General features: G+C 45.1%; 1 protein-coding gene across 1 annotated transcript in view; it reads right to left on the bottom strand.

The window, feature by feature from the left end:
* Window positions 1-27,731, bottom strand: part of EMB1144 (chorismate synthase, putative / 5-enolpyruvylshikimate-3-phosphate phospholyase) — a 55,493-nt gene that overhangs the window by 16,326 nt on the left and 11,436 nt on the right. The window contains exons 2-4 of the mRNA XM_086525528.1: window positions 5,156-5,309; window positions 4,595-4,671; window positions 4,433-4,491 (exon numbers count right to left, since the gene is read on the bottom strand). Coding sequence (XP_086381654.1) covers window positions 4,433-4,491; window positions 4,595-4,671; window positions 5,156-5,309 — 290 coding nt within the window. The remainder of the gene's footprint in view (window positions 1-4,432; window positions 4,492-4,594; window positions 4,672-5,155; window positions 5,310-27,731) is intronic.

Raw genomic sequence — 27,731 nt, 5'->3', positions numbered from 1 at the left:
TACGCCCCCGGCAAGGTCCGGAGCGGTGCAGAGCATGTAGGGAGGGTGGGGAATCAATGTCACAACCCGAGGTGGGCTGAAAACAGAGAGAACAGCAAGTGTATATGGCTGAAAACAGTAGATTTGAAGAGGATTCTCGCTGGCAAGGCACCGGATACCAAGCCGATGGGGCAAAGATCTGAGTGGGCTGATGCTGGTGCTACCCCACTCTGCTGAAAACGCAAGGTTTTCCACCAAAAACTTAAGGGGCACCAAAAAAAACGCAAGTGATCTGGAGGGGTTTTCCGCGACAAAAATGTCCAAAAATGGCTGGCGCTGGCAGCCAGCAGGTGATCGCTTATGGAGGAAGCAAAAACGCAGGTGGAAATGGGGATTCCCACGACAAAAACTGCTCCAGATGTCGTCGCTTGCCTGGCTTTTTGTTGATCGCTGACTGATGTAAAAACGTTGGGTGACACTTGCAGAAGACGTTGCTAATGTGATCGCTTGGAAAAAGGTACCTGATGCGGAGATGCGCCTTATAACATGGCAGAGCCTGAAGCTCTGATACCATGTGAGAGTGCGCATGTGTGGAAGCGTGAGATGCCTGTCCCAAGCCATGCAAAGCCTAAGCTGCTCATACCATGTAAGAGTGCGCGTGTGCGGAAGCGTGAGAGAGGGAAGGGGGGGGGGGGGGGGGGGGGGGGGGAGGGGGGGGGGAGAGAGAGAGAGAGAGAGAGAGAGAGAGAGAGAGAGAGAGAGAGAGAGAGAGACCACAAACGCTATGCGTAGGCAAGGGGGCGATCAGCCCCCCACTGACTACCAGAGCAAAAGAACCTCAGTACAATAGATGATGGTAGTGGTACCTCCTTGGCCCCATAAATAGGTGCCCAAGAAGAGGTAGGGCAATGCCTGGAAAAATCCCCCACAACCCAACAAGAAATAATATATGGAAATATATGAGGGCGCCCGGACAAAGTGGGCGGCCGGCCCCAAACTCGGACGGCCGGACCAGGAGCAACCTAGACTATGGGTGGCCAACCCGGAGACATACTAGACGTACAAGTATGCCCTAGACCTGTGAAGCAGCAGAGTGGTGTAAGTCTAACATCCACGTGATCTCCCCTCCTCTCAATAATGGCTCTAAGTGGTAGAATATGATCAAGAGTAGAGAAACTTCTCCTGAATGTAAAGTGTGAGCTTTGTCCTAGAGTACAAGAGTATGAATCAAGGATAGGAAAGGTGGAATTCTCCCACATGCAGTGGTGCGCAAGGCTTTAGAGCTACTTGAAGCTCATTTCATGAATGAATAAACCAAGTCTATTTTGCATTACATCCCTCTTGTTTATGGTGAGCTTGTGATGGCTTAGCAACAACTCAAGATCATGTTTATGAGTCCAAGTTAATTGATCTTGGAGCCTAATTCGCTTGAGTGATAATCTAGCCCAGGTGCGGTAAAATCCGCTGCTTTGAGCCGGTCAGGTCCGTAGGGCCTTGATCCCGCACGAGGGCGCCCTTTTCAAGCCGCATCCAGATTTCAAAGGAGCGCCAAGCTCAATTTAAAACTCTCAATTGGGTCCGCACAAGCGCTTGCCAAAACACCTTTTCCCGCTGACTGGCGACCTGCCCCTCTACCAACCCTGACCCCGCCTGCCCGGCCCTCTTGCTTGGTTGCCCACTCTGCCCGAACTCAATAGCCACCTTTTGCCTTCAAACCTCAATGGGCTTGTAGGGGTGTTGTCCCACGAACCAACACACACAAAAGGGGCCTCAAAGCTTCCACTGGCTTCAACATTCAATAAGAGTTACATCGATCATTCAAAAGGCTTTCCAAGCTTGAAAGGGTTATTTCAAAAGGCCCTCAAAGTGCTTCGAATTTCAAACAAAAGCTTTTTCAAGCAAATCTTCAAAGGCATCACCAAGCAAATTAAGGGAACCACGAAGCTTCATCAAGGCCACTCAAAAATCTTCTAAACCTTCATCGAGCAAAGTTCAAAGTCGTGAAGAGGGGCTTCACTCCCGTAAAGAGGCGCTTCACTTTGACAAGGAAAAATCTCTCTCTCTCTCTCTCTCTCTCTCTCTCTCTCTCTCTCTCTCTCTCTCTCTCAACTTGCAATGAAATGAATCCATCCAAGCACAATAACTTCAAATAAATTTCTTATTTTTTGGGAGGATACTTGTGCTCGTGTAAAGAGGCTAGCAGAGTCTCCTAAGTTAAGACCCCTCTATTAGCGCAATGGAAGAGAAAGGGCTTAGGAAATTTAATGGGGTACTTGGCAAACCAAATTGAAAGGCTACTTAATGAAAAAACACTTGTGGGGAGTAGTCAAGCCAACGATCACAGATCCGACATCTACTGATGGTGCACACATATTGACACGAGCTATGAGTGCACAAAATCAAGCCAAGGACGAGCAGGCATTAGGAATCATAATCACTGCACTACATGACAATTATGTACACTTTACTGATGATTGTGAAACCTCTTCAGTTGCATGGGAAGCACTAGAAAAAAACTTTGGAGCTAGGAAAAAGAAAAGCAAAGTGAGCTTAAAGAAGGATCTACACAAATTAAAAATGGAACATAACGAAGATATTGCAAGCATGGTCAATCGCCTCAAAAGCATGACCATACAACTCGCTTATGTAAACAGTGCAGTACCAAAGGAGGACAAAACTGGAATCCTTCTAGGAGCCTTACCACCTAGTTTTGACCAAATAATGACCATCATTGAGGAGAAGGATCCAACACCAAATTTCCAGGATGTAATCAACTCTTTAATGTCCGAGGAGAAGAAGCAAGGGAGGAATGCTACTTTAGAGGGAGGAGCTTTTGCAGTTAGCTCTAGTAACAAAACTTGTTTCAAGTGTGGCAAAGAAGGGCACATAGCAAAGGACTGTCTAGCATAGAAGACTTGCAACATTTGCGGGAAGAAGGGTCACCTTCCTTCCAAGTGTTTCAAAAAGGACAGAGGCAGCACCAACAGAAATCCAAGGCCCAAATTCTATTTGGCAGAAGAAGACAAAGATGAAGATGAAGAAGGAGGCAATAGCCTTCTAGTCTACGACGACATTCTCTACCTTTTGTTTTCGCATTTCCCCTTCAGTTGTATTTTGTTTGGAGATAGCTTGGACTAGCTTGGTCTCAATTTTATACATCTGTTTGAGGGGAGGTGTTGAGTGTCTCTTAGAGATAGTTTGTCCCCTCGATTAAGGACAGTCTCCTGGATTGGAATTGTTCTTTTTGCTCCTGGATTGGAGTGTGTCAGAGTTGTCTGTTTCTTTAGTTTCTTCCTAGCCCAATCCGCAAGGGGAGGATTGTAAAGTGTGAGCTTTGTCCTAGAGTACAAGAGTATGAGTCAAGGAGAGGAAAGGTGGAATTATCCCACATGCAGTGGTGCAAGGTTGTAGAGCTACTTAAAGCTCATTTTATGAATGAATAAACTAAGTCTATTTTGCATTACATCTCTCTTGTTTATGGTGAGCTTGTGATGGCTTAGCAACAACGCAAGATCGTGTTTATGAGTCCAGTTAATTGATCTTGGAACCTAATTCGCTTGAGTGAGAAGAAGTGATGACTAGTAGGGGAGAGTGTTCATGGAAGTGTCGCCATGCCTCACCTAAATCCTAGCTCAAAAACAGTTGATATAAATCCTGCTCGAGTCCGCTAGAAACGCCCTCTTCTTCCGTCGTACCAAACACCGAGAAGCAATCCGTGATTGCCTGTGGGTAATGACTCCTAGAAGTACCTCCCTCTGAAGTCGGGCTTTGGTCTCTCTGCACTCCTCATCATACCAGCTATTTTGGGGCATGACCCCAGAACGTTGTCACTACCCATGCTCAGTGTGTGGGTATGCCTCTGTTGCTGCATCCTTTAGTGTCTGTCAATATATAAGTGAGCTCCCCTAGAGGTCTCCCCAGATCCTCTGTGCATAGGCGTCTGTAGATACCATCTATGTAGATAGAATCAGTCTCCGAAGTGTATCGGGTATACGTAGAGAGAGAGAGAGAGAGAGAGAGAGAGAGAGAGAGAGAGAGAGAGAGAGAGAGAGAGAGAGGATTTGTGAGCCAGATAGCTACATTTCACTACCTGATTAGAGTATCTCTATCCCTAGATGTATCTTGTGGTTTGTTTTGGGATGTTTCCCCATGATCTCATTGTATATCTTTCAGGGTTTTTCCCACAAAACACACACACACACACATAGAGAGATGATAAGAAATGTTAATATCTTATAAACATCTGTAAAAAAAAAAAGTTACAAATCCATATGTAGAGGTATATAACTCTCTTATTTGGGGGGGGGGGGGGGGGGGTAAGCCAGGTTTCTCAGCAGCTCCAAAAACTTTTTTTGCTTGGTAAGATAGTTCTCTCTTCTCTCCCAAAAAAGAAAAGAGAGAGGAACATGCAGGCCAGGAAAATATGAAATTGCTCTTAGGTTTCAAAGCTAACCCCTCCTCTTTGATCTGTATTTGGCACGTTCACGGCAATTGGAGTTCCCAAGGTAAGACCTGCAAAGGTGAAACTGGAAAAATGAATCTAAAGAAAGAGTGCATCAACAGTCTGAGCACAAGATCACCTGCATTTAAGCTAAAGACGTAAAATATTGTATACCGTCCGCAACACCAGACAATATTGAGCAGGTATCGGTCTCCTTTCGAGGAGTTGTGATGCGGCTTTGACCTGGCCTCCTGTAAGCATTGGCATGCTTAATTATCACACTAGAGCACAAAAACCTTCATAACAACTCATTGTACAAAAATCTCTTTAGACAAGCATAGCTGTTCCAGCATTACTTATGATCATAACACCGTGTTATGTTGCATTCCTCATAATTTGATACAGCTATACTGGCTCCTCACGCGAATTTATGACCACCAGCTATACTGGAGTTTTAGATGCAGAACACATTACACCCTCTGATAACAGAAAGGCAAGCCAGACTTCACATTGCAGACTACATTCAGCAAGAAAAGGAAGGAGAGAGATTGTTGCAGAAAAACACCAGACACTAGGACCACAATTTTTAAAAGCCAAGTAGTATTAAAGATCAGAAGAAGCATAACCAAAAAATTTATAGAGTTATCTAGGTTTCTGCTTCTACAGGCCAATTAGGCAGCTTCCTCATGTTTATACCATAATAACATTGAAAAAAAAAAAAGACAAAATACCAACCTCCTATCCAGCTCAAACTGCATGTCTGCTTCAGTGAGCGGTAGTCTTGGAGGAACCCCATCAATGACACAACCAACACCTCCACCATGTGACTCGCCATATGTGGTCACTCGAAACAAATTTCCAAATGTATTTCCCACACCTGCATATACCTCTGCATAATAAAAGACAATTGTGGACATCTCTCTCTCTCTCTCTCTCTCTCTCTCTCTCTCTCTCTCTCTCTCTCTCTCTCTCTCTCTCTCTCTCTCTAAAAGGGGCTGTATTCTGTGTACATAAGAGACCTCTGAAGATGCACAATGGCCTATCACCGACAAGAAGTACAAAAGTGGGCTAAGAAGTAGTGAACTATATATACATCAAGGTGGCCTATGCGATGAATGTAAGAGGAACCACTGTGGGGGTGCATAGTGCCATGTGATGTGGCCATGATCTCAACGAAAAACTGATGATCACGCCCATCTGTGAAGAAAGAGGCATTGACGCTGCTCCGCTGCCCTGGAGGAGCCGGCTGAAGAATCTCTCTCTCTCTCTCTCTCTCTCTCTCTCTCTCTCTCTCTCTCTCTCTCTCTCTCTCTCTCTCTCTCTCTCTGTGTGTGTGTGTGTGTGTGTGTGTGTGTGTGAATGTGTGTGGGTGCGCGCGCGCAATAGAAGTGGGGCTTTGACCCTTTGCATTAAATAAAAATCAACCATCGTCCATATACAAGGAATATGGGAAAAACCTTGAAAGATGTTAATGAGATCATGGGGGAAAATCCTATAGCAAACCACAGGAAATATTCGGGTAAAAAGATATTCTAATCAGGTGGTCAAATGTAGCTATAGTGATCAAGTCTACACAAATCTGCTCAAAGCTCTGTCCACCTCAAGAGATGTAGCGAAAACCACAAGGTCCAGTGCCGTGATATAAAGCGTCCGCTGGAAACCTTCAGTAGCAGCTCACAAAAGCCAAGGGATTGTGAAACCCTTTGGCCGTGCCTCCAAAATCATCAGCATCCACTCTTAACATTTCCTGATGATGTACCCCAAAAAAGGATGCCGATCTATGGCATAACCAAACTATAAGAGAGGCAGCACTCGCTGTCCACCTCAAAACGTCAAAGCAGGCAGCCGAAGATGCAATGAAGACAAGAACTGGCTCGCAATCCAGTGGACACCTCAACTCCAATCTAGAACACCTGCAATGCCACACACATGAACAAGGCACCTGTGAAGAGATCATTGAGCTAGAAAAAGAAGACATTTGAGAATGAGAGAGAGACAGAGAGAGAGAGAGAGAGAGAGAGAGAGAGAGAGAGAGAGTTGTTTGAGAGCCAGTTTAGAGAAGCCTTGGGAAGGCTGGTTTGGTCAGAGAGATGTGCATCTTGGTACCTTCTTCTGGCCTTTGAGGTGGATAGTGAGTGGGTCCACCCTGCCTCTCTTACAGTTTGGTTGTGCCGAAGATCCGCTTCCTTTTTAGGAGTTCATCATCAGGAAATGCTAGAATGGATGTGGATGATTTTAGAGGCACCGCCAATTGGTTACACAATCCCTTGGCTTTCCGTCAAATAAACAACACTGGATTCAGTGGTTTTCCCTACATCGCCTGAGCGGACGGAGCTTTGGGCAGATTTGTGTTGGCTTGATCACTACCAGATAGCTACACTTCACCACCTGGTTAGAGTGTCTTACCCCAGAGGTTTTCCTGTAGTTTGTAATGGGATTTTTCCCATGTTCTATCACAAACTGCTGACGTGTCAAGCCACTGAAGAACGGAATCAACCTCCAGATCCTGGCCAAGGGGCCCAAACCCTAAGAAGCATCAGCAGAAGAAGCACAAGACGTTTTACCAACTTATAAAGTCTTGCCGAGTGGCCTATTTTTAAAGAAAAGTTCCCACCAAGTTCCAACCAATGGAATAGATCCTGGCTGAGGGGCCTAAAACCTACACATAGATCAGCAGTCGAGGGGCCTAAAAACCCTAGAAGTCAAAGGAAACTTGTTTAAAGTGCCCGAAAATGGCCAAAACAAAGTACGACAAGTTTATTACCTCAAATTATGATGATGTGGTACATGTACGGATATCCCGGAATTCGTGGCGGATTTTTAGAGAAACCCCAAAATTTTAGGAAAGTGTTTTTTTGGCGTCAGCTTTTCATATTTAATCTTTTAGGCTTTGGGCCTTTAAATATGAGCCTTGGGGGCCCTCTCTGGCACTCTTCAACGCGCAGATTGCAGAGGAGGTTCTCCTCGGCTATTGTACTTTGTGAATTAGCAATAATAAAGTAATAATGAAAGGGGTGCTAAGATTTGGGGCCAATGCTCTCCCTTGAGTCTGTTCTTTTCAGTTGGCACTGCCTATCCCCGTGACAATGGTATTAGAGCTTCAGGCGTGTGCTATTCTGAAAGCATACGGGTCCAACCAAAGAGCAGACAAAGCAAACCGGCACTTCCAAAGTCTACTGGAACTTTATTTGAAGTATCTTCCAGTCCGACCAGACAGAGCAAACCAGCGCTTCCAAAGTATTCTGGAAATTTATTTGAAGTATCTTCGGGTCTCGACCCCGGACTTACTAGGCACTCCCACCCTTACTTCAACGCGCATCAGGCGCGCTCCCGTCTTCATCGCTCTGTCTTACAGGGCATAAGCTATCATTTGCAGAGAAGGATCAAAACTTTTTTTTCGAGCTACCGCTTTTCTCACAGGCAGTGTCTGTGAGAGTGCGCGTGTGCAAAAGCGTGAAAGAAGAGAGGGAGAGAGAGAGAAGACCATAAACGCTATGTGTAGGAAAGGGGAGCGATCAGTCCCCCCACTAACTACCAGAGCAAGAGAACCTCAGTAGATCGCCCCCCACTGACTACCAAAGCAAGAGAATCTCACTAAAACAGATATGGAAGTGGGTATCCCCCTGGCCCCATAAATAGGTGCCCAAGGGGAGGTAGGGCAATGCCTAGAAAAATCCCCCACAACCCAGCAAGAAATAAATGAAATATCAGGGCGGTCGGACAGTGCATTCTAAATGCATATGCAAAGGGTGGCCAGCAGCCCGGAGGCACGCTAGCTATACATGCATGCCCTAGACCTGTGAAGCAGCACAGTGGTGTAAATCTAACACCCCTCTCAGCACCTGACGTTGAACAAACCGCATGAAGTAGAAGATGTGAGGCAAATGATGAAGATGTCGACTACAATGTCCACAGAAGGACAATACTCCATGAGTGTAGTAGCAGTCTAGGATGTCCCGAAAGAAAACAACTCCTTGACGTAAAGAAGTGCCAAAAGACCTGCAAGTGTCATGCCCAATAGGATCAGTGGTGTCTGTAGTCAAACCGTCTGGAGAAAATGGAGAAGCCCAGGAACCATCATCAGAATGAATGGAAGCATGTCAATGCATAAACCTGCAACCCGGTGTGGCCAGGTGGCTAAGCTGTGAAAAAACTCCAAGAAGGCTAGATATAGCAATCTGCACCGTACACTCCTCCGACTGTAGAAGCTACCGTAAGCTGCAGCAGTCACCGAGAGACCGCACTGACCACCACCGAATGGTGTCCTGTCAGTAGGTAGGGTAATCCAAGATGAGGGGAAAGCCAGACTCAAAACTCTGCGCTGTGAAGGGCCTCTGAGAAGAGGTGTCGTCAGACCAAGCTGTCTGCACCGTGATCATCCTGTAGAAGAAGGGAAGCCAGACTGAGAAGTCTGCACTGTGATTATCCTCTGAGAAGAGGAAAGGCCAGACCAATCTGTCTGCGCCGTCTTGCCTGTATCTCCTACCTCCAATCCTCTGGTGTCAACCAAAACAAAATCCACGACAACAACGCCACCAAACCGAATCTCGGTGTGGCTCTCAATGTGAATGAGCTGGGAGTGGCCTACTGCCCTGGTCGGGGGATAAGTCTGTTGTAAGGTTACCGAGGCAGAGTGTAAGCAACTCTGAAGGTAGCAATCCAAATTATCGTGTACTGCAGCAATCACTGAGAGACCGCACAGACCACCAACGGCTGGTGTCCTGGCAGGAGGTAACTTCATCCTATGGGAAAAACACAAACCATGTGGCTGCTGTCCACCCAAAAATGCAACTGCGAGGTGATGAAAACGCTGCTGTCCAGCGATTTTCAGCGTGCTCGTACGCTCCCGGCATGGTCCGGAGTGGTGAAGAGGGTGTAGGGAGGGCGGGGAATCAATGTAGCAACCCGAGGTGGGCTGAAAACAGAGAAAACACAGCAGGTGTTACAGGCTGAAAACTGTCAATCTAAGAGGATTCTCGCCGGCAAGGCAACGGATGCCAAGCCAGTGGGGCAAAGATCTGTGGGTGTTGCCCCCCCCTTGGCTGAAAATGCTGAGGCTCCCAACCTGAAAACGCTGATGCTGATTGCCAAAAATGCAAGCCAACCAAAAACGCTAGGGTCTGCTGGCCGAAAACGCTGATGGTAGGGGGAAATTCCGGCAATGAAAAGCCCTCCTATTGCTCGCTAGGTGTGGGGAGGGCAGATCTGCAATTCTCCAGCAAAAACGCAAGGTGAGGATTGAGGTCTTCACGACGGATGGCCTGGTAGTGATGTCGCCCCCCTCTTGGTGTAAAAATGCTGGCTGATCTGATTTGCTACTTGGGAGGAGAACCAAATGCGGAGATTAGCCCCCTCAACACTGGCGACCGATACCATGTGAGAGTGCGCGTGTGCGGAAGCATGAGAGAGGAGAGGGAGAGAGACAGAAGACCACAAACGCTATGTGTAGGAAAGGGGGCGATCAGCGCCCCACTAACTACCAAAGCAAGAGAACCTCAGTTCAACAGATATGGAAATGGTACCCCCCTGACCCCATAAATAGGTGCCCCAGGGGAGGTAGGGCAATGCCTAGCAAAATCCCCCACAACCCAACAAGAAATAAATGAAAATAAGGGCGCCCAGACAAGGTGGGCAGCCGGCCCAAAAGTGGGCGGCTGGACAGTGCAGTCTAAATGCATATGCAAAGGGTGGCCAGCCCGGAGACACACTAGCCGTAAATGCATGCCCTAGGCCTATGAAGCAGCAGAGTGGTGTAAATCTTACAGTGTCCTGCAGTGGTGGATGTCTATAGCTACCAAGCCGCATACTCGAAGGACTTGGCAAGCTTTCAAGATCATTTTTGCCCAAAATTATATGGTATCTGGCAGCTTCTGGCAGAGTGGGGTGTCCTAAAATGCTTGCCACGAAAACTCTAGCAAATTAGGACTTGAAATTTTTAGACCTCTCTCACCAGGCGTCTCTTCTCGAGCTGATAACCTCAAAGATCCAATGTGATTTCTATATCTTGGGGTTACCATCTCCGCCACAAGAACATTGCTTGTCGAGGCTTGTTTCAACTAGATCCTCCCATGAGCCCTCTCCCTACCCCTCCCTCTTTGCCACCAAATCCCGCATGATGATGGAGATAATGATGCGGCGAGACGAAGCTCGACGACAAGAGCGTTTGGAAGCAGAGGAGGCATGTCGATTAGAGCGTGCGGAAGCGGCGGAGCGAGAAGAACGTCGATTGGCGGCCAAAGCCAAGGCTCGTAAATGAGAGCACGAGGCGGACGCCTGATGAGCGCGCGGCGGTGTGTGCAAGTGAAAGAGCACGCGAGGAAGTGCAGTGTGTGTGCAGAGAGGGGAGGAGAAGAGCAGCAGGAGAGGAAGGGCTAGCAAAAGAAGAGAGAGAGAGAGAGAGAGAGAGAGAGAGAGAGAGAGAGAGAGCTCACGTTTTTGGGAAAAACTCAATAAGTGAGTTTTGGGTTTTCCCACTTTTATTATAAGTGACCTTTAAAAAATGTGTCCAGGTTCGATATGAACTTGAACAAAGTGTAAAAATGTACAAAAAGGGATTATTTATGCCTTTAACCCAACAACCTCCCACTTAAAGGCATAAATGGCGCCTTTAAGCTACGTGACTCCCACCATCTCTATGCATAGATGATGTTGTGCTTTGGGTAAGCACTTAGTGACAGCATCGGCTGGATTTTGTGATGTATAGACTTTAACCAATGTAATAAGGCCATCCTCAAGCACTTCTCGTATGAAGTGATACCGCACATCAATATGCTTTGTGCGTGCATGAAACATGGCGTTCTTTGCCAGACATATGACACTCTGGCTATCACAACCATGCATAGGTGCCTTGGCAGGCAAACCAAACTCACTGCATAGGCGTGCTAACCAAATAGCTTCTTTGGAAGCCTCAATGGCTGAAATATATTCAGCCTCTGTCGTAGACAATGCAACAATCTTTGCAATCTAGAACACCATGAAATAGCACCTCCCGCAAGAGTAAATACATAGCCACTTGTGGATTTCCGTGTATCCACATCACCAACCATGTCAGAGTCACAAAATCCTTTCAATTCCATTGGTCCTTTACCATAGCAGAGGCATTTGTTTTTAGTCCCTTTCAAGTACCTCATAATGGACTTAACTGCATCCCAATGCAACCTGCTTGGATTAGCCATAAATCGGCTCACAACTCCCACTGCATGGGCTATGTCAGGCCTAGTAGCGACCATAGCATACATAAGTGAACCACAAGCTGAAGCATAAGGCACACTTTGCATGTCATTGGCTTCTTCCTTTGACTTGGGACAATCATCATGGAGATTTTAACATATGGATGTAATGGCACACCAAGAGGCTTTGCTTCAGCCATGTTAAATCTGTCTAGCACCTTTTCAATGTACTTTTCTTGCGACAAATACAATAGGCGCTTGTCTCTTTGCCGTGTAACACGCACTCCAAGTATATGTTCAGCTGCCCCAAGGTCTTTCATTGAAAACGCAGATTTCAGCTGCCCTTTAAGAGCATCAACAGTGCTTCTTTTCTTTGCAGCTATCAACATATCATCTACATAGAGCACAAGAATGATAGGGCTGCCATCCTCATCACGTTTGGTATACAAACAATGGTCTGCATGGCTTCTTTTGTAACCATGTTTAAGCATGAAGCGATCAAACTTCTTGTACCACTGTCTACATGATTGTTTCAGCCCATACAAGCTTCTATTGAGCATACATACCAAATGTTCCTTGCCAGGGATGACAAAACCCTCAGGTTGCTTCATGTAAAGCTCTTCTTCCACATCACCATGCAAGAAAGCGGTATGTACATCCATTTGGTCCATTTCCAAATCAAGAGCAACCACAATGGCAAACAATACACGCAAAGTGGTCATCTTCACAATAGGAGAGAACACTTCTTGAAAGTCTATGCCCTTGGTTTGAACATATCCCTTTGCCACAAGCCTTGCCTTATACTTGGGTTTTGCATCAACAGTTTTGATTTTATACACCCATTTGTTAGGAATAGCCTTCCTTCCTTTGGGCAATTCAACCAAATCCCAAGTATGATTAGCATGCAAAGCTTTAATCTCTTCCTGCATAGCAAGCTCCCACTTGTCGCTGTGCTCACATGTCTTTGCCTCTTTATACGTAGGAGGCTCTCCCTCATCTGTCAACATAATATAATGCAAAGAGGGGTCATATCGACTCACAGGCCGTCTTTGACGAGTAGACCGCCTCACCCAATGATCCACATTATCCGGCAATGGGTTTACATCAGGTGGCACTACAAAATCATCAACAATGGGCTGCTGTACATCATTTTCAGCACCATTTTCAGCATTGTTTCTTGGCTGCAAATGCCCTTCGGGAGCCTCAATTTGTTGTCCAACATCATCTGGCTCAAACACCACTGGATCATCTACATTTTCAGCCATTTGTGGTGCATCCTTAGGGTCAAAAATAGGCCTAACAGGTGGCTGGTCATGCTGAAATTTCACCCTTTTATGGTCATGCTTTGAGACACAATTGTTTTGAAACAGCCTTGCCTCATTAAAAACAACATCCCGGCTGCGCACAACCCTTTTGAGCTGAGGTAACCAAATCCTGTAACCCATTTCGCCTTCTTCACCATATCCCATGAAGAGGCCTTTAATGGACTTCGCATCTAGTTTACTCCTCAACTCCGGTCTTACACGCACAAAAGCTTCGCAACCAAAAATGCGTAAGTGATCATATGAAGCAGGCTTGCCAGACCAACCTCTTCAGGGATGTCACCTTTCAAAGACATGTGAGGGGATCGATTGCATATATGCACTGCAGTTTTCAAAGCTTCTCCCCAAAATCCATGAGAGAGATTAGCTGTGGACAGCATGCATCTCACCCTCTCACAAAGTGTCCTATTGAATCTTTCAACCACACCATTAGAAGAGGGGTTGTATGGTACAGTAAGCTCCCTCTTAATGCCCAAATTTTCACAAAACTTGTTAAATTCAGCACTTGTGTACTCCCCCCCATTGTCTGTACGCAAGCATTTTAGTACCAATTTGGGTGGTCACAAATGCATGAAATCTCTTAAACGCAGCAAAGGCTTCATCCTTAGACTTAAGCAAATAAACCCAAATTTTCCTAGAATGATCATCAACAAAGGAGACAAAATAATATGCACCACCCATAGACTTAGTAGGCATGCTACATACATCGGAATGTACAAGATCAAGCACACAAGATTTACGAGAGACACCAGAGTAATAAGAACGCTTTACTTGCTTGCCATATTGACATTCATTACAAAAATCAAGCTTTGTGCCTTTAGCATCAAGCTTGTTCAAAGTACAAAGCTTAGAAAGGCCCTTTTGGCTCATATGGCCAAGCCTCTTGTGCCACAACTCCATGTGAGAGTTAATTTCAGCCAATGCAATAAACTTGCCCAACACGGCCTTTCCATGCATGCAGTAAAGTGTCCCTTTCTTTGTGCCCTTTACAATCAGCCTTGAGCCTTTGGTCATTTTCCATGACCCTCTCTCAAACAAGATACTGTAACCATGTATATCTATCTGACCAACAGAAAGCAGACTCTTCTTGATTCCCGGTACATATCTAACATCATGCAAGACAAGCTCATTTGTGCCATCTATGGAGAGATGCACAGTGCCAATACCCTCAATTGAACATGCATGATTGTTTCCAAGGTATACATGGCCACGCTTGCCCGCATCAAAAGTAGAGAAACACTCCTTGATAGGAGTCAGATGAAATGAAGCACCGGAATCAACAATCCAAGTCTGGGACAATGCATCATTCACAGTTAACAAAGCATCAATAAGATCACTCTTAGTGATCTGCATGTCCTGTGTATGAACATAGAGAGAGGCATCAAACTCATGAGCATCATCAGCTGACAAAGTAGCACATAGGATGTCCTCTACATCTGACAACTCCTCAATAACAACACTAGAGGCCACATTGGCCTTCTCCTTGTCCTTAGAGCTGTCCTGTGCATCTGTCTTGACTTCTTTCTTCTCTTTCTTTTTGTCTCCGCCATTCTTCTTTCTTTCTAACTCTGCCTTATAATACCTGTAATCGGGCTTCTTGTGACCTTTCCTACCACATTGATAGCATGTCACATCACCCTTGCCTTTGCTGGCATTTCCCCTTTCCTTGCTCTTACTCTTACTCCTCTGTGCATAGTTATTCTTCTTCTTTGTCCTGCCTCTAACGATGTTGGTTGAGCTGCCTCCCTCTCCACCTGCTTTCCTCATGATTTCCTCATTGAGAATAGAACCCCTAACACCATCAAAGGTCAGATTGGGGTTATTAGACAGTGAAACCACCAATGTCTCCCAAGAATCAGGTAGGGTCATAAGCAAGAAGATAGCTTTCAGCTTATCATCAAAGGGAGGCATGCCTGAATCCTACAACTGCGACAAAGTACCTGTAAACGACGACAAGTGCTCTGCAGCGCTCTTTGACTCATCCAATTGCATGCCAACAAGTTTTCGCATCAAATGCACTTGATTGACCGACGTTGTATTTTCATACATTGCCTTCAACTTTGCCCACAAACTAAAAGCACTCATAAGACCTTTGAGATCTACCAAGATCTCGTCAGAAACGGCCATCTTTATGTAAGTAATGGCCTTCTTGTTCAAAGTGGCCCATGCATCATCAGACATGTCCTCTGGCTTGTGTTCCTCTAATGCCCTATCACAGTCTTTAAGGAAGAGAATTCCTTGAATTCTGTCCTTCCATAGGTCAAAACCTGTACCTTCGAAGCGCCGGATCTCAAAGAGATTCTTCACGTCCGAGGAGAATGACGCCATAGTTGCACAAAAGGAGAGCTAACTTGCTGAAATTTTGGGCAAAACGCACCAAAAACGAAGTACCACCTCACAGGAGTGTGTACAACAACTCCAAACAGTCACAGGAGCAATTCGAGGCAAAACGGGTCAGTTTAGGCACAACAATCGAGTTCTGAATTTTCTGCGCAGAAAATTTCAGCGAGCTAATTTGTGCCCAAAAACAACAATTTTGGTTGTTTTTACCCTCACAGGACATACATAAGGCTAAAGCACAGCCTTTAGAAGCATGTATGAACAAAAGCCCCAATTTGTTGCATCAATTTTGCATGAAATTGGCCCACAAATGGTCATACATAGGCAAGACAAGGTCAATGTGCATAAATTAGAGCGATTTGCACTTTCCCCATTGTATATACATCGAAATACACTTGCAAAAAACCTACGCAAATCTGAAATTTGTTGGAAACACCTGTTTTGACGACCTGTTTTCGACAATTTCAGTGTTTTCGGACAGTGGGGACCGAGGGAATGCGAACCCACACCTTAATACATGCTTTGCAATACCTGCGTTTTGCTGTAATGACCTGTAATTTGCTGATTTATACCTGTTTTCAGCCTATTTTAGGTCAAAAGTGCAAGCCCAGGGGCCCACTAGTGTCCGGGGACGATCCCTTGGCGATGAAACGGCAACTCTTCGCGTCAAAGTTGATCCTCTTGGCTGAAAATCAGCATTTGCAGGTTTTGGGCCAAACCCTAAATGGGCTCTGATACCAATTGATGAGCGCGCGGCGGTGTGTGCAAGTGAAAGAGCACGCGAGGAAGTGCAGTGTGTGTGCAGAGAGGGGAGGCAAAGAGCACCAGGAGAGGAAGCGCTAGCAGAAGAAGAGGGAGAGAGAGAGAGAGAGAGAGAGCTCACGTTTTTGGGGAAAACTCAATAAGTGAGTTTTCGGTTTTCCCACTTTTATTATAAGCGACCTTTAAAAAATGTGTCCAGGTTCATATTCTGGACAAAGTATAAAAATGTACAAAAAGGGGTTATTTAGGCCTTTAACCCAACATTGCTTATATCAAAATGGCTGTGTCAAATGATGTGCTTACTGATATTAAGCGTCTTGACACTGCACATGCTATTTGGCAGAAGTTGACTAGTACGTATGAGAATAAAACTCCTCTGAATCAAGTTCATCTCATGCAGAAACTTGTAAACATGGAATTGGATGAGGCAAAGCCTGCATCTCAGCATTTGAATGCGTTTATAGGTGTTTTGAGTCAACTTCAGGATTCAGGGCTGCAACCATTTGATAACAAGTTGAAAGCTATCTTTCTTTTGATGACTTTGCCCGACAGTTGGGAAGCGCTTGTTGTGTCATTGTCAAACAATGCTGCTTTAACCTATGATGGCGTAAGAGGCTCCATTCTCAATGAGGAGATTAGGAGGAAAGACAGTGGTGAAGGCAGTGGCACAGCTTATCATGTAAGGGGCAGGTCAGAGAAAAGAAACAATGTAGCTAACAAGGGCAAGAGTAGAAGTACGAGCAAGGAAAAATCTCAAGATATAACTTGCTATCAATGTGGACGCAAAGGGCATAAAAAGCCTGATTGCAGATTTTACAAGCAAGAGCTTGAGAGGAAGAAGCAGCAGCAGGGTAAGAAGAAGAAGGATACAAAAGATGCTAAAGGTCATGATGACACCTCTTCTTCCAAGAATGTTGGCAAGGCAAATGTGGCCTCTAGTGTGGTCATAGAGGAAATTGTTGATGTGGACGAAGCACTTGTCGTAGCTTCGAGTGTCTTTGATGATGTTGTGGCTATGGCAAGTGATATGTATATCACGAAGCCAAATCTTATTGGACGCTTTGCTTTCAACTCATGATGGGTTCTCCCAATCTTGGATAGTAGACAGTGGTGCCTCATTTCATGTAACTCCTTCTTTGGAGTCTTTTGCCACATACATTGCAGGTAACCTGGGTAAAGTTTACTTGGGTAATAACTATGCATGTGACATTGAGGGTGCTGGCACCATTCACTTGGCTTTGGAAAATGGCCAAGAACTTGTTTTGTATGATGTTAGGTATGTGCCTGGCATTAAGAAGAGTCTGCTATCAGTTGGGCAGCTAGATGTAAAGGGCTACTTCACTACTTTTGGTGGTGGCTCTTGGAAAATACAAAAAGGGTTCTATGTTGATTGTGAAGGGCAGCAAAAGGGGAACTTTATACTATTTGCATTGCAAGGCCTTACCTGGCAAGTTTGTTGCTATGGCTGAAGTTCATTCTCCAATGGAACTTTGGCATAAGAGACTTGGCCATATGAGTGAGAAAGGACTACAAGTTCTCTCCTCTCTTGGGAGATTTGATGTAAAAGGTCCTTGCCTTGAATTTTGTGAAGATTGTATCTATGGTAAACAAGTGAAGTTCTCTTATTCGTCTGGTGTCTCTAAAAAGTTGCATAGTACATTCAGATGTTTGCACTATGCCTGTGAGCTCACATGGTGGTGCACGCTATTTTGTATCTTTCATTGATGATTTCAGTAGAAAGATTTGGTGTATGTACTTAAAAACAAGAGTGATGTTTTTGACGCTTTTAAAAGATTTCATGCTTTTGTGACCACACAAAAGGGTCTCAAGTTGAAGGGCATAAGAACAGATAATGGGAGAGAGTATGTATCACGTGAATTTAATGATTTTTGTGAGATGCATGGTATTAAACGGGAGTTAACAGCCCCTTATAATCCATCATCTAATGGTGTGGCTAAGAGATATAGCCGCACAATTTGTGAGAGGATACGTTGCATGTTGTCCACAGCTAATCTTCCGCAAGAATTTTGGGGAGAGGCTTTGAAAACTACAGTTCATGTATGCAACCGTTCTCCACATCGTGCTTTGGACAATGCCATCCCCGAAGAGGTTTGGTCTAGCAAACCTGCTTCATATGACCATTTGCGTGTTTTTGGCTGTGAGGCATTTGTGCATGTGCTTGTAGATCAGAGGACTAAGCTAGACATGAAATCCATCAGAGGCATCTTCATGGGTTATGGAGATAAGGGTGAGATGGGTTACAGAGTATGGCTACCTGATTACAGGAAGGTTGTACGCAACCGAGATGTAGTATTTAATGAGGCTAAATTGCTCCAAAATGCTACACATGTAGACCATGATAAAAAGAGGGTCAAATTTCATAATGACCAGCCAGCCATAAAGCCTTCCTTGGCTGAAAATATGGTGCCTATTGATGCTGATAATGAGCAGCAACCATTTGTGCAACAGCCAGAAGAGAATGGACAACAAATAGATGCACAAAATGGGGTAGAACACAATGACCAGCAAGCTGAAAATGATTTACAGCAAGGTATAAATGCTGAAAATCAGCCGCTAAATGATAACGGAATCATTCCCGAGGATGTAGACCCTTTACCGGCAAATGTAGATCATTGGGTGAGGAGATCTACTATTAGGTGCAGCGGAATGAATGTTGTATTTTCTCAAGATTAGTGATCTTTATTGCTCAAGGTTCCTTTTAGTTCTTAGGGAAAGAGAAAGCTTTCCGTCTTGTAGAGTGTCGTGGTCATGAACAAAGTGAGTGGATATTGTGCGTGCAAGTGAATGAGACTGAGAGAAGGAGAAAGAAGAGATATGACACCGAGAGGTTGTAAAACCCTCCTCCGAAGGCCCCACTCTCGTCGGCGAGAGTGGTCTACTTGATTGCACAAAGGTGTACAATGCGTATGCAATGGACTATGCAACTTGGTCTATGCCGATGACGACGATGGCTGAAATCTGAGATCTTCTAATCGCTGAATTTCGGGACTGTTTCGGTGGCTGAAAATGACTGTTTTGGCTGCGTTTTCTTGGCTGAAAAATGAGGTTTCTTAGGGCTGAAAACTGATGGTCTTTACGGCCTGAATCTGCTACACTTTAGGTGAATAATGCCGGTCTTAATTTGCTGCTGAAATCCAAAAACGCCAAGGGCTGAAATTGGTCCTTCTATCGCCGGGGTTCTGCAAATGCAAAAACGCTAGGCTGATCTGCTGTGTCGTGATGACGCCGGGGCTCATCTGCTGTGCACAAATCGCCAAGGCTGATATGATGCAAAAATGCTAGGTCTTCTGTGGAGAAAACGCCAGAGTAGTCGCGGGGGTTGGTCTTGCGGAGAAGTTGCCTGTTGAGCAAGGTGCTCCTGCTGCCTCTTCTGCCAGAAAGTGCTAACTTGGGTTTGCTTATATATTAACTTACCAAAATTGCCCTACATACTTTTGTTGAAAAGTCACTTAAAAATAATAAATGAAAATCCCAAGAAATAGGAAATTAGGCTAAATGCACTGGAAAATTCCCCTAATTGATGCTAATGGATTCTGATGGGAATTCCGATGATCATGCTGTGTACAACCGGAGGATATGCATCTATGCTAAGTGACTGGGCATGCACGGTCTACGAATAGACTCACAAAAGTGCCAGATCACTGCTATTCTAAACTGATCGGATTGACTAAACCCTGTTGTGGTGTAGCTTGTCCACGGACACATAGGGTTGGGATGTGTCACGTGACATCCCCTCCTTTTCAAAGTGAGTTACTGGTACCGAACTGTATGGCGTCCAGGGAGATCGCAAACAGCATCCGAAATCTTGGAAGGGACTCTACGCCGGCCCACTCTGATCTGTGGGTCGTGCGATACTTGAACTTCATAAAGGTCTGCAACGCTTACTTCTTTGGGCCGCGCCGAAAGTGACAGTCTTCTGAATCTCCTTTCTTGCTTCAACTTCGTTGAGAGTCCTGCTTCTTTCGTCTTCAAGAATCTCCATGGCTGAAAATTCCTGAAAGCATCTCCAACACAAAACCATGAACATACCCATTCCATGTAAAGTGAAGGAAAAAAATATTGCCTTCTCTAAAGATTGTGTATGCAATGTCGATGAACATAGAGACGGAGTTACAACCCGTTCATCAAACACATGCAAACAATGCGGCGAATCTTTTCTGTTTGATCGAAATCAATGAATTGTGGCAAATCACAATGGAAATGCCCATGCTTGGTGCTCATACTATCATGTGCTCTTTCGGAAACTGTGTCATGCCAAGGAAGAGACATGGAATGCGACTTCCTTACATACAAACTTTTCAACTTTTCATGAACAATCCGCATACATCCGTGCTCATCCATGAGAGAAACGTGCTCAACATACAATATGTCATGCCTAGGAAAAGGGATCACATAACGATGCTGACTAAAATACAGGAAACCTTCACGAATGAAACACTCGAACAATGCGTGCGTATCAATCATGCGAACACACAATACTTCCTGTGATCGTTCCTTGGACCAAGGCTCGAGATCCAAGATCGGTTCTTCCTGAATGATCGAATCGTCTTTTGGGGGATCTGTGAACCTCGACTCAAAAGCCAAGATCGATTCTTGGTGATTGATCGAATCGTCCTGTGGGGATTCTTTGAACCTCGACTCGAAAGCCAAGATCGCTTTTTCGTGATTGATCGAATCTACGAGGTTAGCTTCGCTAGAAAAAGCATCAACTAACACATCATTCTTGGGAACAATCACATCTTCTTCATGCAACTCATCATGCTTGTGAGAAATCACATCTTGATCATGCAAATCATCATGCTTGTCATTGTCATCCAAATCATTATGCAAATCATTGGCATCCAAATCATCATGCTTATCATTGTCATTCAAATCATCATGCTTAGCAATGTCATTCAAATCATCATCATGCTTCAAACAATCATGCAAATCCTGTGTGTCATGCTTGCGAGAAGAAGAGACTGAGAGAGTCTCCTTTTCCCGATCTTGTTGCATCTGTGCCTGTATTCGAAAAAAGAGTTGCAACATCTCTTGCCTTATTGCTTTGTTCTCGCGATCAAACTTGACTTGCATTTCTTTGTTCTCTCGATCAAATTCTGCTTCTCTTGCTTTGGCTTCCAAGCGTGCTTGCTCGCTCTCACGCGCTATGGCTGCCATTCTTTCTTGGTACTGGCGCTCTATGGCTGCCATGTCTTCTTCGTAGGCTTTTCTTTCTGCTTCTCTTTCTTGGTCCAACTCCTCCATAGGAGTTAGTGCAATCTTTGTCGTAGATGGAAACGGGTGAGGGTCGGAAAAACCTCCTGGTGAGGAAAATTCTTCTTCGCCTCTCTCATGCTCATCACCTCCAAGCGAAGTATCCATTCCGCTTCGAGTGATGACCATTCTGCAATCGTGGGTTCTTGTGGGTTCTTAAGTTCACGAGGAACTTGGATTCTTGGGAGTCTTGGGTTCTTAAGTTCACAAGGAACTTTGGTTCTTGAAGGTCTTGAGGTTCTTGACATCCTTGATTCGTGAGAATCTTGGGTTCTTGAGGTTCTTGAGTCTTGAGGGTCTTGGGTTCTTGGGGTTCTTGAGGTTTTCTTTCGCTTGCAAATCGCGTTGGAGAAGGATCTTCTCTTCACCCGAGTTCTACCCTTTTCTGCGGGCGCACCCCTTGGCGGCCTTGCGCTCACACCAAGGTTGCTTTTTCCCACCTCACGTCGATTGGCCGGCCGCTAAGTGCACGGTCCGCTCTCAATGAGTGAAAAGAGACACAAGGGGAGGCTGGACAAGCCCTTCTTTCTTGGGATTCCTGTCACTCTTCAACAAAACACGATTAGGAATCGCCACGCCCAAGTAAACTTGGGTTCGTGCGATCGCAACAAGCAAAAAAAAATTCTTGTGGTTCTTTCCTTGAGTAATGAAGAACACTTCCAAAGCTCTGATACCAATGTTAGGTGCAGCGGAATGAATGTTGTATTTTCTCAAGATTAGTGATCTTTATTGCTCAAGGTTCCTTTTAGTTCTTAGGGAAAGAGAAAGCTTTCCATCTTGTAGAGTGTTGTGGTCACGAACAAAGTGAGTGGATATTGTGCGTGTAAGTGAATGAGACTGAGAGAAGGAGAAAGAAGAGATATGACACCGAGAGGTTGTAAAACCCTCCTCCGAAGGCCCCACTCTCGTCGGCGAGAGTGGTCTACTTGATTGCACAAAGGTGTACAATGCGTATGCAATGGACTATGCAACTTGGTCTATGCCGATGACGACGATGGCTGAAATCTGAGATCTTCTAATCGCTGAATTTCGGGACTGTTTCGGTGGCTGAAAATGACTGTTTTGGCTGCGTTTTCTTGGCTGAAAAATGAGGTTTCTTAGGGCTGAAAACTGATGGTCTTTACGGCCTGAATCTGCTACACTTTAGGTGAATAATGCCGGTCTTAATTTGCTGCTGAAATCCAAAAACGCCAGGGGCTGAAATTGGTCCTTCTGTCGTCGGGGTTCTGCAAATGCAAAAACGCTAGGCTGATCTGCTTTGTCGTGATGACGCCGGGGCTGATCTGCTGTGCACAAATCGCCAAGGCTGATCTGATGCAAAAACGCTAGGTCTTCTGTGGAGAAAACGCCAGAGTAGTCGCGGGGGTTGGTCTTGCTGAGAAGTTGCATATTGAACAAGGTGCTCTTGCTGCCTCTTCTGCCAGAAAGTGCTAACTTCGGTTTGCTTATATATTAACTTACCAAAATTGCCCTACCTACTTTTGTTGGAAAGTCACTTAAAAATAATGAGTGAAAATCCCAATAAATAGGAAATTAGGCTAAATGCATTGGAAAATTCCCCTAACTGATGCTAATGGATTCTGATGGGAATTCCGATGATCATGTTGTGTGCAACCGGAGGATATGCATCTATGCTAAGAGACTGGCCATGCACGGTCTACGAATAGACTCACAAAAGTGCCAGATCACTACTATTCTAAACTGATCGGACTGACTGAACCCTGTTGTGGTGTAGCTTGTCCACGGACACATAGGGTTGGGATGTGTCACGTGACATCTACACATCAGAGACGTCAACCAGAGAGGTTTCAGCCATCTTTGGATTGTGTTTTGTTGACTAATGAGGGAGAGCCTCTTACATACAAAGAGGCCCAGTCTTGTGACGACAAAAGTAGGTGGGAGCTTGCTATGAAATCTGAGATGCAATCACTGTATGCAAATAATACATGGGAGCTTGTGCATTTGCCCAAAGATAGGAAAGTTATTCCTAACAAGTAGGTTTATAAGATCAAATGTGTTGATGACAAACCCAAATACAAAGCGCGTTTAGTTGCTAAGGGTTATGCACAGAAGGAAGGCATTGACTTCCAGGAAATCTTCTCACCTGTAGTGAAGATGTCTACTCTCCGTGTGTTGTTTGCTCTATGTGCTATCTTGGATTTGGAGCTTGATCAAATGGATGTGATCACTGCTTTCTTACCTGGTGACTTGGATGAGGAGCTATATATGCTTCAGCCTAAGGGCTTTGTCATTCCAGGGAAAGAGCATTTGGTATGCAAACTAAAACACAGCTTGTATGGGCTGAAACAAGCTCCTAGACAGTGGTACAAAAAGTTTGATACTTTTATGCTCAATCATGGTTTCAAACGCAGTCAAGCAGATCACTGTCTTTACACTAAAAAGGCTCCTGATGGTAGTCTTATTGTGCTAGTCCTATATGTGGATGACATGTTGATTGCTCGCAAGCATAAGGAGACTTTGAATGCTTTGAAAAAGGAGCTGAATTCAGCTTTCTCAATGAAAGATTTGGGTGCAGTTGAACATATTTAGGGTATGCATATTAGGAGGGATAGAAAGAAGCGTCTTTTACTCCTTTCTCAAGACAAGTACATCAAGAAAGTACTTGAGAGATTTAATATGGCTGATGTTAAGCCTCTTGGTGTGCCCTTACCTACGCACACAAAGCTTAGCAAGCTAGATTGCCCAAAAGATGATATAGTTGCTCATGCTATGAAAGGCATTCCTTATGCTTCACCTTGTGGTTCATTGATGTATGCCATGGTTGCTACACGACCAGACATTGCTTATGCAGTGGGAGTTGTTAGCAGGTTCATGTCTAATCCTGGCAAACCACATTGGGAGGCAGCGAAGAGCATATTCAGGTACTTAAAAGGTACACTGGACACATGTATATGTTATGGCAAGGGTACACTATCATTGCGGGGATTCTGTGATTCGGACATGGCAGGTGATCTTGACACTAGAAAGTCTACCAGTGGGTATGTATTCACACTTGCTGGAGGTGCTATTTCATGGTGTTCAAGGTTACAGAAGATTGTGGCATTGAGCACTACAAAGGCTGAATATATTTCAGCCACAGAGACTTCTAAGGAAGCTATTTGGCTTGGCAGGTTGGTCAGAGACTTTGGTCTTCCTACATATACTCCAGTGCTTGGTTGTGATAGTCAGAGTGCTGTATGCCTGGCTAAGAATGCCATGTTCCATGCTCGTACCAAACACATTGATGTGCGGTACCATTTTATACAACAGGTATTGGATGATGGCCTTGTCACACTAACAAAGGTCAAGACACAGGATAACCCTGCAGATGTTCTCACTAAGTGTCTTGCTAAAACACAATATCAGCATTGCTTACACTTAGTGGGAGTTACTTAAAGGTACCACATCGGGCCTTTAAGTGGGAGGTTGTTGGGTCTAAAGGCCCTCTTATAGCCTCTCTTACTCATTTATTCTTTCTTTTATACTTGGGTATGTTCACACCCAAAGGCCATTTAAATGGTCATAAGTTTGTACCCTTACATAATAATAAAACATAGGGCTTTTAGTTATGTGCCCAAGAAACACAATAAGAAATCGTACGCTTTCTCCCTCTCCCTGCAACAGCACTCGCACTCTCTCTCTCTGCTCGTGTGCTCTTCTACATCCATCGCTAGCCCCTCTATCACTTCATTGCGGACGTAAATTCAATTTACCGAGGTTGTAGACACCTCATAACATACTAAGCGCATCACAGATAACATTATCTAGGAAGTGCAAAGATTGAAGAGCTCAATAGACAGAAAGATGGAGTAAAAAGACCATGACTATAAGTTCAAGCGTGGCTAATAAAGCCAGCAAAGGTGCTACAAAAAGGTAAGCACTGAGAAGAAAAGGTAAGAGTCGAAGCTCAAGAGTCAAGACTAGCCACTAGGGACTCCAACTCAATACATAGATGCTAAATTGCCAAAATGGAAACATGTCAAGGGCCAAGGCTCAAGGACAAAAAGAGCCACTAGCCTGCCAATCTGTAGTGGTGGTAAGATCATGGATGTCATCCCAATCCTCATCCCCAACAGGCTCGTCCACATCATCCACTTCATGTAAAAGTTCTATAGAACCATCCTCCCGAAGTATCTCCGCCTCTGCCTCCATCTCCCACTATAGAAAGGGATCTGATACTTTGAATGCCGACTTACAAAGCATACGCAAGTTTGCACTCACAAATACAAGATTATTTGCTTTCTCCACGGCAAGTCGGTTTCTCTTCCTAGATGCAACGTGGTTGTAAAAACTCCACAATTGCTCCAAGCAAGAGGAGCTAACCACCTGAGGATGCGGATAGCGAGTCGCTGAAGCTCTAGCCCATCTGAGCCATAATCTTGCAACCACAAAACTCAGGAGATCTTGGTGCCATCAACTTGGGCATCGGCAAGCCCAAATGATACTCACATATCCCTATACATGGCAAGCTGATCCTTGATTTTGCAGCGTTCTTCTCGATCAAGGTGAAACATGCTCAAGATCTCGTTCCATTGCTTGGTCACCTCCCCATCATGCTCATGTCTTGCACCTTGAAACTCTAGATCCAGCACAAAAGCCGCACCATGGAAAGGGGAAGCATAGGAGTCCCACCTGCTCTGACAAAGCTAGCTAATCTCCTCAAACCTGTTTGCATCTGGCTCAAGTGTTTGGAGAGCCTCCACCATGCGATTCATGACCTCATAAACCTTGCCAATGCAAGGTTGCATGCCATCAACTACTCAAAGCAAGTGGAGTACAGGCTACACCATTTGGTCTATAGTCTTCAATGCCTCCCAAAACTCGGGATCCTCTGACTTGCCTACACATAAGATCCCTGCGACTAAACCTGTGTAGGATGAGAAAGTGTACTCCGTATTGACGAGGGTCTCGCGCACTGCACCGACATTCGCATAGGCGATGCACCATTAGGTAGTTGTAGGCAAAGCAGGTCTCAGAGTACTTCAAGAGAAGCTTGCCCCCTGATCACTTCAAGAATGCAGCACGAAGGAGATTGTGATTGTTGATGAAGGACACTAGCTTGGACGCACTTGTAATGAGTGGCTCAATCCGAGGTAGGCGCCCTATATCCTTTAAAAGGTTGTTAAGGCAATGTGCCATACAAAATGACACTTTGATGCGGGGATATATGCCCTCCAAAATGGCATTGGCTGCCCTGTTTGATGCCTCTTCATCCGTGACAAGCTGCAACACCACCTCTGGGCCAATGATCTCTATGGCAGACACCCACTCTCCTCAATGTAAGGTGCAGCGGAAGTGAATGTTGAACTTTGCTCAAGATGAGTGCTCCGAGCTGTGCTCAAGGGTTCCTTTTACTTACGGAAGGGAGAGCCTTTCGTTCCTGTAGTGAGAGAGTGCAATGGACACAAACAAAGTGGATAAACATTGTGAATGAAGGTGCTGAGACTGAGAGATAGAGAGAGAAGAATACGACACCAGAATGTTGTAAAACCCTCCTCCAAGGGCCCCACTCTCTATGGCGAGAGCGGTCTACTATTGATTGCACAAATCTCTACAATGCTTGGACTTGCAACGGGCTGAAATCTGAAATTGCTAAGGGGTGAAATCTGCAAATCTTTATCTGTTGAATTCTGACTATGATGACGGTACGACGACAACGCACTGAAGAACGCAGATGCTGAAATCTGTGTTTTCCGGGCTGAATCTGCAAACTACACTGGATCTGACCGTGCGGCAAGGAACTACTGCGGGAAGGCGAGATCTGCGATGTTTGGGGCTTGATCTACGATGTCTAACTACTGAAAACAGAAAACGTTGATGCTTATGGGGATTCTGTCGCGAAGATCTGCAAAAACGCTGAATGGTCTTGCAGATGCAAAAACGCTAGGGCTGAAAATTGTCCTACTGCTGCCGGTTGTCCTGCAAATGCAAAACGCTAGGCTTCTTGGTCTGTCTTGCTGTTGCCGGGGCTGATCTGCTGTGCACAAAAGGCCAGGCTGCCTGTGGATGAAAACGCTAGGTCCTTGCAGATGCAAAAACGCTAGCTCTGCTAATGTGGGGGGTCTTGCTGAGAAGTTGCATGTTGAGCAAGGTGCTCCTGCTGCCGCTTCTGCCAAAACGTGCTAACTTTGGTTTGCTTATATATTATCTTAGCAAAATTGCCCTACCTACTTTCCAACAAAAGTCACTTAATAAATAAGTGAAAAATGTCATAAGATAGGGAAAATAGGTTTAAAGTACTGGAAAATTCCCCTGATGGATTCTGATGAATTCTGATAGGAATGCTCATGATCATGCTGTGTGCAACCGGAGGATATGCATCTAATCTAAGTGACTGGTCATGCACAGTCTGCGAACAGACTCACAAAAGTGCCAGATCACTTCCTATCGTAGATTGACTTGACTGACTGAACCCTGGTCATGCTTTAGCTTGTCCACGGACAC

This window comes from Adiantum capillus-veneris, chromosome 12, assembly GCF_014529385.1.
Source record: "Adiantum capillus-veneris isolate H3 chromosome 12, ASM1452938v2, whole genome shotgun sequence".
In the NCBI taxonomy this organism is placed as follows: Eukaryota; Viridiplantae; Streptophyta; class Polypodiopsida; order Polypodiales; family Pteridaceae; genus Adiantum; species Adiantum capillus-veneris.
The sequence above is the reverse complement of the archived record's forward strand: the minus strand, read 5'-3'. Positions and strand labels throughout refer to the sequence as shown.